Source organism: Lytechinus variegatus, chromosome 8, assembly GCF_018143015.1.
Source record: "Lytechinus variegatus isolate NC3 chromosome 8, Lvar_3.0, whole genome shotgun sequence".
Lineage (NCBI taxonomy): Eukaryota > Metazoa > Echinodermata > Echinoidea > Temnopleuroida > Toxopneustidae > Lytechinus > Lytechinus variegatus.
In genome coordinates this window covers 39,123,770-39,141,548 of record NC_054747.1, presented here as the reverse complement: position 1 = coordinate 39,141,548, position 17,779 = coordinate 39,123,770, and the positions used below count along the sequence as shown (strand labels likewise).

The 17,779-nt window shown below is 38.0% G+C and overlaps 1 protein-coding gene across 1 annotated transcript; it reads right to left on the bottom strand.

The window, feature by feature from the left end:
• Positions 1-3,823: 3,823 nt before the first annotated feature.
• LOC121420480 lies at positions 3,824-17,226 on the bottom strand. Its single transcript, XM_041615130.1, has 2 exons — positions 15,327-17,226; positions 3,824-5,966 (listed from the first exon to the last, which is right to left on the bottom strand). Exons 1-2 carry the CDS (start codon positions 16,431-16,433, stop codon positions 5,037-5,039), a joined length of 2,037 nt encoding a protein of 678 aa, XP_041471064.1. The 5' UTR covers positions 16,434-17,226; the 3' UTR covers positions 3,824-5,036.
• Positions 17,227-17,779: the final 553 nt, after the last annotated feature.

The following is a 17,779-nucleotide window of genomic DNA, read 5'->3' as shown; positions in this document are numbered from 1 at the left end:
ATGTGGAGCAAATTGCAATGCAATCCAATGAAAATTATATTCCCTGTTATGTCACAAATTCACAACTCCAACAATTCACTATATTCTTCTTGTGAATTTTCCATCAAACCTTCATTTTTTTTTCTCTAATATTTCTGATTTTATCTAAAAAGTTTATCATCAGGGTAATTATCTCCTTTAATATATGGGACAATTTTTTTCTGAAATGCTGCTTTTTACCAGTCCATTATCTTGTGTAGAGATATTTGTTTTTCTAGAGATACACTTTGAATGATTGTGCCATGCAGGGAGGGCTTATAAACTCAGTGAGGAAGAGGCTAATTCCAGAGATAACCAAATGTTCTTCTCATTTGGTACAATTTCTGCTACCGCAATTGAATTATCTTGGAAACATAGGGTAGACCGATATCTTAAAATAATCCTGTACCGCATATCTCTCTGCATGAACATGTTTGGTAATGAATGTCTGCCTGAGAATGCTGTGGGAATTGATTCTTGGGCGTGATGGTAGTGTAGTAGTGTCTGTGAATCGAATGGTTGATTGAGAGATTAAACTTCAGCGATAGTTATTTCTTTATTCAGCCATCATGGTGCAAGTACTATAGAAAGTATTTCTTGAGCTATGTAATGCCTTAACCCTATCTAGGCCGGGGGGGGGGGGGGTCTCGTAGGCCCCCCTCAACAATTTGCGCATTATTTTTGCCCTGCGAAATTTTTTGACCGCGCCGCTCCCTAACCTTTTACTTTTAAGTCTGGCGCAACTTTTGAGACCAATTTTGCATCACTCAGATTCGTGGTTCCGAAATTACGCAACATTATGTAAGTGCTTGTCAGACCAAAAATTGCTCAAAAACGTGATTTTGTGCACAAAGTCAATGCAAATTGTGTTTTCAACCAAAAATCATAAATGTATGATTATTTTTAGCTATGTTGGTCTAATTGTATTTATTTTATGCTTTTTATGATCTCAGAAGAGTCCCCACAAATTTCATTGAAAAAACAATGAAAAACGGCCATATGAACTCCCAAAATACCCCGGACTAGATAGGGTTAAGTGATTATTGATCAGAAACTTCACTTTTAACATTACTTAGTATTTTTTATTACTCTATTCATGTTTAAACCGGTTCAATTACAATTCCCCCCCTGGACAAAGGAGTTGTCATTCGCAATGTAAATAAGGTCCTCTCGGTCAGGACACTTATTTTGGGGACCACATCCAGGGGAGATACATTTTGCTACAAAAATAAATTCTAGAGGGGGGGGGGGCATTGTTATCCTTCTGGGGTAGTTGTGCTGTTATGATTTAAACAATATTTTCCAAATTTGTGTTTTCTTTTGTTTCATTAGAAAAGTCTTTCATTAGAATTAAAGTTTATTCCTTTATGCCACTCTGACTGGGGCAAGCATTTATTTTATATTTTTTTCAAATCATAGTAATACAAACTGTCTTTATATTCAACTTTCAGATGTTACTGTCAGATATTTTCTCAATTTGAACAAATTTGGGAAAATGAAAAGGATCCATATTCATGATATGAGTGATCTTTGGACTATCAACATTTTATGAGGGATGGGTCTTGAGTTTTTATTTAATAAAAAGTAGTCGAAAATCCTGGAAGTTAGATATTCATAGATTGGTCTACTTTCTATATCCGCCCTATATTGAATTAACTTTGTCTCGCTTTTAAGATTTTACATATCATTTTCACATTCTCTTACCTTTTCATAATCTCCACCTATATGTCTGGTGGTGCTCTAGCAGAATCTATTTTAGATCTTCATGTAGCATGAACATGACTCAGAAACTTCCGTGACTGTGTGGTGCTTTTTTATGAAAATAGCCGGCAACTGATCGATGACAGCGCCGAGTGACATATATGCCACTTCACATGGGAATTCTTTAAAGGAATATTATTCATGGTACTGGCAGAAAAATTATTAACTTAACCCTCAGTCACTGCTGTAATGAAAAAAAATTGAATGGGTTAGATATGGCTTATCGCATGAAATTTATATAAGGTTGCGAGCGAGTGAAGCGAGCAAGCAATTTCAACGATTTTTATCACAAAAATCAAATTTTGTGATCGATTTTGACGTGTTATTCAGAAAATGTCATATTTCACCAATTTTTTTCCCCCAATTTTTTTAACCTCAATGGTAACATCACTCAAGAGCCAATCAAATATTTTCATGAGAGTTTCTATTAGTTACTTTTTTGCAGCTGAAGCTAATATGCGAACTACATTTGAGTGGAATGTTCACTATTGTAGCATAGCAACGATACCATTGGTCAGTGGCTGATCTATTCAGGTGGACCACAATATTTTAGGGGACATTATTTGTAGTTTTTTTCACAATATTCATTCCCTGAAGACTATTGTGTCTAAACCGGCTGGATCCGCACCCGATTTGTGGCAGTTTTACATCAATGGTATAAGTTTTTAATGCATAGAACCTTGATTTTTACTAGCTTTCAGCGATGAAATTTTATGGTTAAGCATAACTGGTCTGTTTTGAAGCAGAGGAAAATCAGGGATGCATAGTTAAAGAGAAAGTTTTCAAGATGTTCTACATCACACTTGAATGAAAATTAAGCTGAATGATAGCAGGATGGTATTTCATAAAACTGTTCATGAGCTACACTTGACTTTACAAACAACTGAGTTATTGTGGGCTGTGAAAAGATGTAGCATCGAAAAGAAAATGACAAATAGCCTGCTTTAGACCTACAAAATTTTTTATGGTAAGCCAATAACATTTCCATTGGTTTTGATGGTTTGACTGTGCATTAACCCTTTGCGTGCTGATTCAACAATCCTAATAATTAGTTTTCTCCCCTACCTTCAAATTAGATATTAATAAGCTAATAAAAGGCAATAGTTGTTTGATAACATCTATATAATAATAATAAGTATCAATGGTGCAATATGGAAATCTTCAATTAAAGAAAATAACATGGAAACAAGTGTCATTATTATCCCCAAAAATTGACTCAATGTGCAGAGTTAATGATTACTTTTCTGTTATGAAATGGTAGAGCAAAGATCTAGACACGTTCCATTGGAAATGACAGGACGTACCTGGAAAGTAAGAGAGAGAGAGAGAGAAAGAGAGAGAGAGAGGGGAGATAGCAGGCTTAGCGGAGTGGTTTCATGGAGGTGGTTTTAGCGGGTGGATTCGGATTCGGCATCTTGCCAGGGCCAGGAGTCTTAACCACAGAAAATGGGAGGTTTTCTCAATGTATGCCAAGCATAATGGCAAATCAATTTTGAGGTTTAGTAGATGGGTATCTAGGATTGGTCCAGGGAGAGTTGGTGAGATACATGATAATCGGTCCGGGGGAAATGATGAGCGTGTCTCCGAGATGTAGTATCATCCCCTTTTCATATTAAAGTTGAAACTTGAAGCTTATGGTCGGTATTGCTGAATATTTCCAAACTTGGAAATATGTCATTGATATGTTATGTCAGAATTGATAACATGGATATTGTTTGTAGTCCTTTCGTGCCTGCTGATTTTTGCCAATATTCAAGTTGAAACTTAAGCTTTTCGGAAGGTATCGTTGAATGAAAATTGGAAAATGTCATGGATATTTTCTGTCAGAGTTGATAACTGTACATATTTTTCATACTCCTTTTTTGCCTACCTATTTGAAAAAAAAATGTTTGGGGCTATAAACATATCAAATGAGATTATTGTACTCTAAATTATATGGCAAACCTGAACGATTGATATTTGGACAGATATGAATATTGACATTTGCAAGGGGGGGGGGGGTTGTATTGACCATAGAGTTATGAAGATTGGAAAGCAATATGTAATCCCCTCATGAAATATTTTCTTTTAAAAACATTTTTTGTTCACACACATACTTTCTCTTTACTTTAAGAGAACACATGCATATTGAAAATAATGAGTCGTTCGGACAATACTTTTAATTTGTTCATTTTTTAATTAGTTTTCACTCTCTTTATCACATTCTTTGCATCAATATATACAATAAATTATATGATTGGAAATCTACAAAATGTGACAAGCAACTGATATCTCAATTGGTGTATATCATCAGACATATCCAGAAAAATAAAAAAAACTAATTCATATTATATTTTGATTTATCAAAACATTTCATAAAAGAGTAAACCTTTAAAGAGGTTAGCTGATGATCAAGAGTAAAATTTGTACTTTTACTTTTTAGTTTCAAAGAAATATGTTTTGAAGCCTGATTAGATCCATTTGCAAACAATTAAAAATGTTCATTTCCATATTGGTAATTTGATCATGAACATAACCTATTCCAAACTGACTGGTTATATATTATTTGAGATACGCAATGGTTTTGAATGTTCTGAAGTTTGTTGGACACTGCAGAATTATTATGCATCAAACAATGGAGCAACTACTTTCATTGCTTCGGACCCGGTCCTTTACTGATGTCATATTTTTCCTACTGCCCTGCAGCTGACAATATACCTGCATTTTCGGAGCAATACATAGCAAAGGTAGTATATAAAATGATAATCAGTTGCACATACATAATTTTGGCAAATTAGAAAGACTTCTGAACATTCTTTTGGAATATCTAACGTTTCTTAATACAAATATAATTTCATTATTAGTAGCCTACTCTTTGCACATTATCATTTAGCATTTCTATTGCACAAAAGCATGTAATAGCTACATGTACTTCATTCTCAACAATATGTTGGAGACTTGAGCCACTTGGCTGAATTGTAAATGTACATATTTACAATTTATACACTTAGGTAGAAAATGCTGTCATGTAAATTGTACTCTGTCATCACTATGATGTCATATTTCAGCTTGTCCTACTGAAACCTTGTTGGTCCAAGACCATGCTTAATCTTGAAAAGTTATGGATCTTCAGGCTATCAGCTGTAGGATTTAGTAGTTCTTGGTACTTCAGCTGCTAAAGATCCCCTTCAAGTAGGTACTGATGGGAATATGGTCTTTGAACCCCAATGGATTTCAAGAAGTTCCTTCATCAAATGTCCTGATCATTGCAGCATCCATCATGCTTTTTGTAAGAAGTGTGTTCTTGCCATGTCAAAGTCACTGGTCGCATCCTTGTCCCGGGCATTCTTGATGCGCATCATATGATTACTGACAGTCTTTGGGAGGGCACGAATGACACTTGATGGTGGATGGGTGGTTGTCTTTGCAGCTGTCATTGAGAATCCAGCCAGCTTTCGGGCCCCATACATGGAATGCTCGGTGTATTCAGAACTGGAGATGGAGTAGGAACGGGCATAGTAGCTCTGCTGCGTGGCATAGTCATTTGGCGTCCTTGCCGCTTTCTTAATGGCTTTCATGGCAATGTCATGTTCAGGTACTGTTGGCGGGATATCAATGATAAGAGGATCCGTAGCGGATGTGCTGTTTGCGTTGTTGGCATGGACGCATCGCTTTGCTACATGTGCCGTGGTGATGTCAGGTTTCCTGGCATGCTGCACAGGTATGACTGTCTTTTGGATCACTGCTTGTGTTCTTGGGCTCGGTGGAACCCTGTTGTTTGGGGACGCTATCTTTGGGAGCGCCCTTTCCTTGACAGGTGGCCCTGGCTTACTGTACTGATGTTCCTTCTTGGGAGAGTTGTTCCCTCCTGATAGGCGAGGTGTTAGTGGTGTCTTCGGATTCCCGTGGATTTCGCACATCTGTTGCTGGCGGACACGTCTGACCGTTGCTGCAGCACCGATGACTGCACGTCTTGTTTGCAGACACTTCCTCTGACAACACAACGCTAGTAACATGACCAGGATGAGAGCTACCACCACTCCACCAAGAATGATGGCCACCATTGTCACCGGGAGGCCGGTCTCGTTGAGTGACAGTGGTCTCGTTCTGACCTCCACGCACTGGTCCCGAAGCACGGCATTGGTCTGGGTGTGGTTGACTAGAATGGTGCTGACACAGACTGTGTACTGGGAATCTGGTTCCAGGTCCTGCAAAGACACAAGAAAATGCACCAAAGGTGTCATTAGGGCTCAGTGTATCTTGTGTTTTGATATTGTCTTGAAATAATTAAAAAGGGAACATGATTACAGGTAAACATTGCTGACTGGAAGACCCATTAGAAGTCAACAGCAATGATTTCCAATTATCCACTGGTTAATGTTCAAGATACCTTGATTGCTTCATGTGGTTTGTATTGATACAAATATTCATATTAAAACTAGTGTCCATACTATCAGAAATTTAATCTACTGATTTCTCAAGATAGGTGGTCCCTATCAAAAGGATCTCATTAGAGCTACCAATTTATTAGTAATCTCAGAACACAATACTACGAAGGTTTGCCTCACATGACTTCCAGACGTTTTTAGTTAATATCCTAAGCTTTAAGAACGAGCCAGTTATACTGGACTTAATCATTATCTTAGGATTGAAATCAATGTAGATTTATAAAATATATATACTTATTCTTTAATCTTATTAATTTTAATCCAACAATTATTATGAAGTACAGTACTTGTTGGCTCATTCTTAAGGATTGGGATAACAAAAGCAGTATGTCGGTCATGCGCTTGACCATGTGCACATAATCCTATTGCAGAATTCGTTTTTTGTTAAGATGTGTGATCAATCCATCTCTAGGATTAAGACAAAATCCCTGGAGTGCTTTAATCACCAACGATCTGTTTAGTTATAAAAACACAAAGATGAGGCCCCCATGGAAATCTCTTTTCATCTTCAAGAAGAAACGTTTCAGTTATTTTAAACTTGAGTGGAAATGATGAAGTGCATGACCGTGATTCACGGATCACATTACCGATTCTGACACTGGAGGGGATGGTGTCCATTATGAGACAGTTTGCAGTGATTGGTGGATAATGAGAATAAGTGATGCCAGAGGAAGCCAGTTAGGAAACCCAGAGAAAATGTGTTTGATCTTGGAAGCAGAAAGACTTAAATCCAAACTGGATGAACCATTAGGAGTTCACCTAGAGGTGTGGAGCTGTTGTTGGATAAGTCTGCAAACTTTGAAGTTTCAACCACAAACACCGGGGTTGAATTTCCTTCACAGATTGCCCTTGGTAGGGCATTTATCTGTATGTGCATTTGCCACTCTCCACCCAGGTTTTGATATTTTTAACGGGTAGGAAGTAATTCCTTGAATGCTTGAGCGCCTGAACAGGGTAGCCGTGCTAAAACTGTTATAACCTGCAGTGCTTAGAAAAATTGTTTTAAGCTTTATAAAACTGTTTCAACCAATTGCATTTCACTGGCAACCAAAAAATGTGGTTTCAACATTCTTTTTAAAAGGACTATCAGTTAGTTCCTATAGTCACCAGGATAATACATTGTTGTGTCTTCATTATTGCTGCCAAAAAACTAAAAGTTTAATGTGATGCAATACCTACAAAACATAATGGAGAATCCGGGCATCACACAACCAGTGTTCTCGCTACACCCATTTTCGTGGTGGTAGCTATTTCACGGCATAAGAAAGTTTTTTTTAGGCAGAGTTGGTGGTCTCAAAGTTAAAAGTGAAGGAAGATCAATGCAATGGCAATCTCGCAAATCTTTGAAAATAAACTAATGTTCATCAAATATAAGAATGTTTAATGCAAATTATGCAAATAAAATAAGATTAAAGATGGAAATGAATACGAGTGCAGTTCTTCTTTGCAAGGAGTTAGTTTTGGAACACTTTTCATTTGAAATTAACGGTGGACGGAAGCAGTGTTTTTTTTTCATGATGAGTTCTGGTCAGAAATCTTCTGTACCGTTTGCACCCGACCACTGCTGTCCATAGTTATAACACTGCACTCAACAATATGAACAATAAGAACTAACTGCTGATAGAAATATTCTCATACTGTATGACTTTTTAAATACATTCAATTTGATTTCAAACAGTCAGCCAGGTCATGTGTGAACCGACCTAATATGTTTCTGAGAGCTTCACATCCTCCTTGCTCTGAAAAGGGCAATGTTGAAACCTGTCATCAATTAACATGATAAGTTTCCATGGAAAATTTCCCCTCAGCCAATGAAATTTCAGTGGTTCCTGTAGCTTGTAACAAAACTATTGTAAATTGCTTGTATTTAGAATTTTGTGGAAATTGGCCCAATGCAATGATTATGATATAAGTAGTGGTTGAGTTTGAACTTGAATGGAATACAAGGGCAAGCTTCCCCAAAACATTATCATGGGATACAATGTGATGATCAAACATCCATGTGTTCATGATGAGGAAAAACTGAATACATGTGTGACTTTGATAGGCAACTTGACAAGTTTGAAGATACAATAAGGAAGAGGGATGCAAAGTAGTAATGACCTTTTCCTGGTGTACCATATGGTTTATGTAAATCAGTAATGAATAGACTTTCAGGGAACAGTGTTATTATCATTACAGTTATTGATATTGAGCATGTAGTTGGTTTTATTCAATTTCTTTGTGGATACGGACTATACGGTTCTCTATCTTCATTTCATTATTCATTCATTGACACATTCTTTATCATTTATTTATTCTATTCATTTATTATCATTTTCATTGAATTTGTATTCATATATCAACTATTTCTTAGTTTGTTATTTTCATAGTTTATAAAAAAAATAACTTGTATTTACTTTTTCATATCTCTCTAATCAGTTTGATGTTTGAAGTGTTTATTTTTATTGTATATTGTAATTATTTTTTTTTTCTTCAGAAAAATAATGATATGAGAACAATAGCTCCAGACATCCTCCATAGCAAATAATATTGTCTGGACCCTCATATTTTTATTTCCCAACACAATAACACTATCCCATGTGGCATTGTTTATAAGATCTATTGATAAAAAATCCTGTGCCAAAAATAACCAAACCATATGAATGATTTTGTAGTCCAACACATAGATTGCCCGTCCTGTGTTTATTTTAAGGAATGATCTCGCAGGGGACAAAGAAACAAAAGTTGTCCACACGTCATCTCGCCTGAAAATGACTTGTCCCGCGGAAGATTGAAAATGGCAACATTTCGCTGTGGGGTTCCGAAGAGGATGAGCTGTGTGGTCCCAAGCCGGCCTTTTTAGCGCTGTCAGAGGGTTCTATGTTCCGTTGTCATGGTAACGGGAAGTTGTTGCTCAGTCAGTTGCTACTGAACCTGTAACCTGTCTGCAAGCTTTAAAGGTCCCCTTTGTCATCTAATTGTCAAATTTGTTTTACCCTCCCGTGTTGTTGATTCTGACAAGGTTTTGAAAATGGTAACTCACATTTGTTGCAAATTGGTTAAGTCTTTTCTTGTTTGATAGAAAAAAAAGGAAAAAATGACCAAAAAAAGGGAAGAAAATTTGATAACCTGAACTACACATGCATGTATTTGTTACAAGTACTGAAAATGTTTAAAGGGATTTAGGCGCACATGCATGGGATTTGGAATATGCTCAGATGCTCGAGGCATTATGAAAGAAAAACTTGTTTAAACTTTCAAAACTTGATCACAATGTCATGAACTAGGAAAAAATTCTGAATTTAGGTTTAGTCAAGAGATCTTCTCTGCCTCTTTTAATAGAAGATCAAGATTTCTATGCGTGTGTATTATACAAGCAAATATCTCAAAGATTGATTCTATGTTTCATAAACTTTGTCTTCATATGTTCCCCCTTGTTATTTTTTCTTCCTTTATTAATAAACACACTCATTTTGGGGAGTTGGTTATATTTGCACTTCATTACTCTGTTGGTTTCACTTTCGGATCACCAATCTAGAGTATGAAGTGAAACACTTTTAGCGATGCAGGCGTGTATCCTCTCAAGGAAGTGCTCAACCGATTGACATTTACCAAATAAATCTGATCTTAGTCCCTTGTCCTTTGCATGCACTCGACCCTGTGAGAAATAGACCTACCCTTTTTTATCTCCAATGCTTTAAAGTGGATGCATTAAAAAAAAATTCAAATCATTTCACAAATTTTCACGTGCTTGCACGTTTTGCAAATTTACCCCAAAATATCATGGAAACAGTTTATTCATGAATTGCAGATTTGTAGTGATAAGAGTTCATTTCTAATATGAATGCCTCTTTTAGCTTCCACTGCCCTTTCACATTAGTCATTCATATTTCATATGCCTAGCAACAGATATGTTAAAAATAGTAGAGTAATATTTGAAAATAGATAGTGTTATGATAAGATTGATGGGTTGAATAACCCTCAGTTTTCCGAGCAGAATGTTTTTATTTTCCTCATAACACGTTCAAGTTCAAAGAGTCATCTTAAAGTGAACTTTTAATGAAGGATTCATGTTGATGACAACTGGAGATGCATTTTAGCCCACCCATGTGCACTTGCTATTTATGAAATGACTTGTAGCAAATGTTTGTGCTTATCGAATGTTGTATATCTGTTACCATGGAAACATTGAATTTCTCACAGAGCTTTGATTGATGATACCTTCTGATAAATATTTTTCCCCCACAGGAAAGTGTATTCTTTACTCTTTGAATTGGGATCCTACTTTCAGAAAGAATTTTTTCAAGATATTTTTTTATTCTAAATAAACAGCATGAATACCATCACCACTACCTTCATAAACATCTTAGCTATATACTATAAGCATTTTTTTATTTTCTTTTCCTATATTCTTTAATCCTGAGTAGGTTGTACGCTGTAGGTTGTTCCATGTTGTTCTGCAATGACATTTTAGAATTTTTCTGATAATATCTTTTGTTGTATCCCATTGCTATGCATTTTTGTATTCCGAACACACAAATGCCTTTTGAATATGCCTTTTGCAGAACTTCAAAATATCTCCTGCAATCTTCCAAAACTACTAATCAAATTTGCTAGGTAAATTATTCTTGATGTATGCCTTTGAACTGGAAGAAGCAATTAACAATTGACAGAATTCATCTCGCAAAGTGATTCATCCCTTTTTTCTGCGGATGGTCGTCTGGAATAAACGCTGACAAGCAAAATTAGATTGATAGATAAAAATAGAATGTCACGTTAATTTCATCCAAGGGTCGTATAAAAGCAAGAGGTCTGTGAGGAAACTTTGGAAACATTCGGGGATGTCGGTTTATGCCCCAGGGAATACCATTGACTTTCATGGATGTGGATATTTGCCCAAGAGAGTACTTGAGGACGCTATCATTTGCAAAATGCATATTTTGGTACAAGGGCAACAAATATAGATGAAGATGTTAAATATAGATGTTGCATCATACGTCAAAATTAATGCATATCCTGATTCATTATAGATTGACATTGGAGATAAATAAAATGAGATATTCAAATTTTCATAAAGAAGGCCAATATGTAAATCTTTTCATGAAGGTGGTGATCACAATGAAATGAATGAGTTTGGGCTCTTAATTTACTTTCAATGATTATAACTAGATGTTGTATGAAGGTTTGCATGGTGGCATGTACAGTTGCTGATGTGGTTTACGGTACACCATGTGGAGTGTTATAGAAACATTGGATAGAAGAAGAGAAGAAATGGATAGGCGAGAAAGTGGAGATTTGAGAGTAGAGTATTCTTTCTTGAAAGTAGTCCTGAAAAGTCAACCTGTCCGGAACGTCGAGTCTCTCTACTGCTCATCATCTCTACTCGCCGACTCAAGCCAGCATCTCCTCATCAGCTCTAATACTTAAGCTGTTCTCACTCAACATTCCTTTTGGTTACTGTCCTTTTCAGGACTACTTTCAAGAAAGAATACTCTCAGATCTCTACTTTGTCGCCTATCCATTTCCTCTCTTCTATCCACTGTTTCTATAACAGTCCACATGGTGTACCGTAAACCACATCAGCAATTAATGATAACTAATTATGCATGCAAATAATGATAAAAATCAATATTACTTTATCTAAAAATTTAAGCTAATCATGATATGTAATATAAAATTAAGATGCATCCAGGGTCCCATTACACAAGGTTTAGCAATTAATTGTATACTTGATTTTCACAATTGATCGTACATTGTAGTCAATGCAGTCAATCGTAGAAAAATGTTCTACGATCATTGCTAAGATTTGAGTTACGGGCCCCAGGTTCTCCAAAGTTAAGCATTGGATTTGATTACACCATGCCATAGGTAGCCATGAGAACATATATCTCTCAATCTAAAGAAGATGTAGACATAGCATGATGAAATAGTTCGGATATTGATTAAGTTACAATTTGCAATTTCTATGGACACTTCACTTGCTTCTGCATCCTTCTGGGTACCCATTTATCACCTGGGTGGAGAGTGGCAAATCACAGATTACTTCCTTGCCAAACGAGTCAGGATTCAATAATGGTGCATTAAACCATTTCCACTAAGACCAGTTAAATGAGTAATGAATACAAGAGCATTCTTTTAAATTCATTATGTTATTAGTACATGGATATGTATAGCCCATCCTTTACTAATACCATACACAATATCGGACAATTTGAGTCTGTGAAAACAATCTGTGTTCTGTTTCCAGATGACATCAAATTCTCAATTTCCATATAGCTGATTGAGACATTAAAGTAAATGCATTATGTATAACCAATATAGTGTTAACAATTTTCTTGAAAATGTCATGGATGACAAAGAATGACTGTGCAAAGAGGTACATTAAACAACCAAGGTGTTAATAGCAGTGTAGGGAAATGGGTTTATTTATATATTTATAAATATCATGATTTAATCCGGTATAATCCTTCTTTGACCCTTGGTATTTGATTGTCATCCCCTAGAACCCCATGTCTAGTGTTTGTTTTGCGGTGAGTTTGAGCTTGTGTCATTCACCGGGTATAAAACTGTAGCTGTGGTTTGGAATTATTTCCTTCCTTTCGCTCAACTGGCCCCCTCCTGGTCTATATCCATATAGGCCTTGAGTAAATACCTGATAGTGCTTATATGCTGTTGTATTGTGTTCCCTTTTTTATTATTATTATGCTGGTCAATTTCTTTGCAAGGTATTGCAATTCTGCAGGACTTGAATTTCAATATTTTTCAGGGCAATGCCACTTTAAAATATGAAAACGGTCACAGCAAATCTCCAAGGCCAAAAAGAGGAGCATTGAGGACAATCAATAGGCCTTCCACGGCCATGACCTTTGCTGACCTTGGATAAATTTAAGCTGTGATGCTCATTCCTGGCGTGAAGGCATCTGACTTTGCTTGTCATAGTTTCATTATTATGTTTCTTTATTTTTTTTTCTTCCCACAAATTATTGTTTATACCAAAGTTGATTCCCATTTAATTGAGTTTTGATTCAAAGGCATACAAACCGAAAGCCTTAATTCCTTAAAGGACAAGTCCACCCCAACAAAAACTTGATTTGAATAAAAAGAGAAAAAATCAACAAGCTTAACACTGAAAATTTCATCGAAATTGGATGTAAAATAAGAAAGTTATGGTATATTAAAGTTTCGCTTATTTTCAACAAAAATAGTTAAATGAACGAGCCAGTTACCTCCAAATGGGAGAGTTTATGACATCACTCACTCACTATTTCTTTTGTATTTTATTATATGAAATATTTTTATTTTCTTGTCATTGTCATGTGAAATGAAGTTTCATTCCTCCCTGAACACGTGGAATTCCATTATTTTAACATTTTGTGCTTCAGGCAAGGAGGTCCTAATCGTCAAATTAGTAAAAATTGAAATATTGTATAATTCAAACAATAAAAAACAAAAGAAATAGTGAGTGAGTGACATCATTGACTCTCTCATTTGGATGTAACTGGCTCGTTCATATAACTTTTTTGTTGAAAATAAGCGAAACTTTGAAATGTCATAACTTTCTTATTTTACATCCGATTTTGATGAAATTTTCAGCATTGTGCTTGTCTGATTTTTCTCTATTGATTCAAATCAACATTTTTCTGAGGTGGACTTGACCTTTAACAACTGATATCTGGCCAGGTTTCTGACCCATCATGCAACATTCTCAGTAGTGTAGTCGTATTGCCCCCCTGAATTATACAAAACCGTGTTGGTCACTTTACTCCCCCTTTATTAAAGTGTCCTTCTTCCATTTTAGATATATTTTTAACAGTTTGTTTTCAATTTTGGATTGTCATTCATTTGATAATCTTTCTGTTGTATGGCTTTGACATTTCATTTCAGCCATCTAACTGCATTCTGCATGTATTTCAAGAATGAAAATATGAAAAGGAAGTTTTGACATCTTACATTTAATTTCCATTCATAGGGAAATGAGAATTGCAACGTCACTCTGCCAAATTTGGAAGGACATAAGTACCTCGATCCTGGGCATGCCCAGCCAAAGATTTGCACTTCAATTTGTTATCCAATTTTCAAAGCCACCATAATCAGATTTGGATCCATGAGGGAAGAAGGGTGATTTCCGTCTACCTTTTGCAGAGTCCATCTGTCAGTGGTGCGCCAGAAATATGATACATGTGCCCGGGATTGTACTTCAGTGACAATAGGTCATTTTTAGATTGTACAGTAATCTAATTGAATGCAAGGGTCTTTGTGGAATGTGTGCATTGGACATGTCTACTTGGAATCCCCTTTCCATATCTTGGAAATAATACTGAAATGCTTTTGTAGCACACACAAGATGCCATTTCTTCCTCTTAGGTCACTACACAATTACTATCCAGTGGAGGGTCCCCTGCAGAAATTTAAGCGTGCCGCTTGCTAGTAACTAGCATGCGACTAGCAGGGCGCTCGCTTAATAAGCGAGTGCATGCTAGCGAACAGTCCCTGCTCGCTAAAAGATCGCTTAACTATTACTCTGCACGCATATCACACGCTTATTAAGCTAGCCGCATGCTAGTTACTAGCATGCCGCAAGCTTGCGCAAGCTAGTCGCACGCTTCCCGCAAGCTTGGAAATTTCTGTAGGGGGGTACAGGATGCCACTATGGTCAGGTTAAAAATAAGGTGCAGGGCCAGGTGGGTGTTTCATAAAGCTGTTCGTAAGATAAGAACGACTTTAAGAACGACTGGTGATCCTTTCTTTTGGTAAATGGTATACACCATAGGCGATGGTTTAGCGCGTAAGAAAGGATCACCAGTCGTTCTTAAAGTCACTCTTAACTTATGAACAGCTTTATGAAACGGCCCCCAGGTTGCATAAAAGTTACTATTATGGTCACTTTGCCATCCAATGGTAACTACCATGGTAACAATGCTAAGCAGCCAATCAGAATCAAGGATTCCATGAAAGATGCCAGTCGATGAAAAAGTTACCATAATTGTAACTTGTATTCAATAGGACCCAGATAAAGTTGACCCTACTCCATGCCACCCAATTGAATGTTAAATACATTTACAACCACTTGTCTGTACAAAGATTCTGTCCAGAAGAGATGGGACAAACATGAAAGGAGAGTAGTAGGAGAGAACTTACTGTTAATGTGAAATCAGCAACTGATGGATGAATGAATGGGCTGTAGAAAAAGGTATCAAATCCAAACTTGTTGTACTGCACGATAAATCCTGATATCTCCTCATCGATTGCGGGAGGCACCCTCCAAGAAATGGACGCCCTCGTCGTTGCAACGGTATCAATATTGATGTGCTGAGGAGGAGAGATGATGACCTCGCAACGTTCGCCGAGGTAGAGATGTCGGCACTCGCATTTGAATCCTGTATAAGGGTCGTTGGTGCATACACCTCTATTTTGGCATGGATTTTGAGCACAGGTCATGTAGGGCCTCGAAGGAGTGGGACCAGAATGTGGATGCCGAGGCATTGTCGGTCGTCTGTTAGGAGGGGTACCGGGCCGTCTGGGGGTTGTGACCCTTGGACGAATTGGGTCAATGACGACAGGTCCTTGTCCACGTCCAGGGGTGCTAACACCTGGTGTGGATGGCATGTTGGGGCGGTTGACACCAACATGAGGGGATCGTGGAGTTGCTGGTGGACGTGGTGTCTGAGGTGGGCGTTGTACAGGTGGTTGCACCGGTGGTCGCTGCACCGGTGGTTGCTGAACAGGTGGTCTGTTGACTGGTGGTCGTTGCACCGGTGGTTGCTGCACAGGCGGTCTGTTGACTGGTGGTTGTTGCACTGGAGGTTTAAAAGGGTTGATTGGTGCTCTTCCGGTGTTGCCTGTCCCTGTGTTGGGGTTGGTGCCTGGTACCACACCTGGTACCCCACCAGGTTGCACTCTTGCCCCCGGCTGACTCCCCACTCCTGGTCGGTTTGGTATCCAGGGGTTCCGTGGGGGCGCCTGAGGAGGAGGAGGAGGTGGAGGAGGATTCACTGGGTTGCCACGATTAGCAGGGTGCATTGGATCACCTGGCATAGGAAACCCTGGGAGTGGATAAAATCCGGGCATTCCTGGAACAGTAGGATACGTCATCCCCACTGATGCCCAAGGGTCCAGAGGGTCTATGGGTGGTTGTACGCCTTCAGACACAAACCCTCCATTAGGAGGAATGTCTCCTATGAACTGTGCAGCTACCTGTAAACAAAGGTGTGTCAAGGATACTGCCACAAGAACACTTGTCTCCATGGTTATGTACGTCTTGTACTAATACAGGCGGAACAATTTTTTTGAGGATGTGGATGTAGATCTGATGCTTCCGTTCAAATTGTTCCGAATCATTCAACAAAGAAGAATTCTTATCAAGATCACCTTCACTTTAAGCGAAGTCAATAAGTCATGGATGAATGCAGTGGGGTCCCTCACATCTGAATCATGGATGCAGGTACAGTCATCTAACTTCTGCAGCACTCCCAATTTAGCATGTACTCCTACCCCACTCTCGAGGAATCTTGATCATCTAACTTCCGCTCCTGAGTACTTCTCCAAGTCTGCCAAGGTACCTTAAACAGCTCAGCTAGAAAGACGGTACAGTTTGCACTGGCAACACCGCGATCTGATCCCAGTCTTTCACCAGACGTTTTCAAGCTCTCTCATCTTCCTAGCCGTAAATCCTTCAATGTCTCGTCTTGCTGGGGCTGTTTTCTCCCTCCCGGGATAAACCAAATCAAATTTCTGACTCAGACAAAGTTATAGTTCCACTGCGTTGATTCCTGATTGTCGCTCTTGTGCTTTCTCTTCCTTCCCTTGCACGGCAGCAGTCCTCCTATCGCAATCGTCGATCTTAGTCCCTGCTTGCTCGTCGAAAGTAGACGCTGCCTGCAAATGGTGTTTCCAATTAGAGGATAATCCAATTCTTTGTTGGGAGGTTTGGAAGTGGTGATAATGATCTTTAGTTGAACCTGTAAAGTGGATAGATAAAAATAGTGCATAAATTTCTTTGGATGCTTTGTGAAATTGAATTAGGTGTGAATTACAATTTAAGAATCGAACGTGTAACAGCACGTGAGAGAAGAAACTAAACTGCAGTCAACAGCTAATATTTCAAACTCGCTCTTAAATCTCAAATGATAGGATCATAGGCGGTGGAGCAGAGGAATATCTTTTGTGTTTGGGGGGGACGCGACGATAGATATGTATTGTTGCGTCCATTGATGGACCGTGACCTGGAGGAGACAAAGCATTGGAGGGGCACTGTATTGTTTGTGAACAATGCTGTGCCCCTCCAATGCTTTGTCTCCTTTGGTTCACGGTCTGCCACTGGCTCCGTCCCCCCCCCCCAAACACAAAAGAAAATCCTCTGCTCTGCCGCCAATGTATAGGATATCAATTTTCCAATGCAAGCCGAAACAAAACACCAATTAATGTTTCAAACTTTCAATAAAAAGATGGATTTCAAAATGATTTTTGGAAATACAATCAATTAAAGGTTTCTTGCAACATCCCCTGGTTTAAGAAATCATTTATCTGTGTTTGTTAACCCATTGCCTTTAGTAGCCAGGTAAATGCAATTATCATTTGCCTTATTGCGACAT

What these genes read in the sequence shown, in the direction of transcription:
- LOC121420480 (XM_041615130.1), bottom strand. Translation starts at nt 16,433, where the DNA reads ATGGAGACAAGTGTTCTTGTGGCAGTATCCTTGACACACCTTTGTTTA. An exon ending in TTGCTGATTTCACATTAACA is followed by an intron (nt 5,967 to 15,326) that starts GTAAGTTCTCTC and finishes GTGTCTTTGCAG; the next exon opens with GACCTGGAACCAGATTCCCA.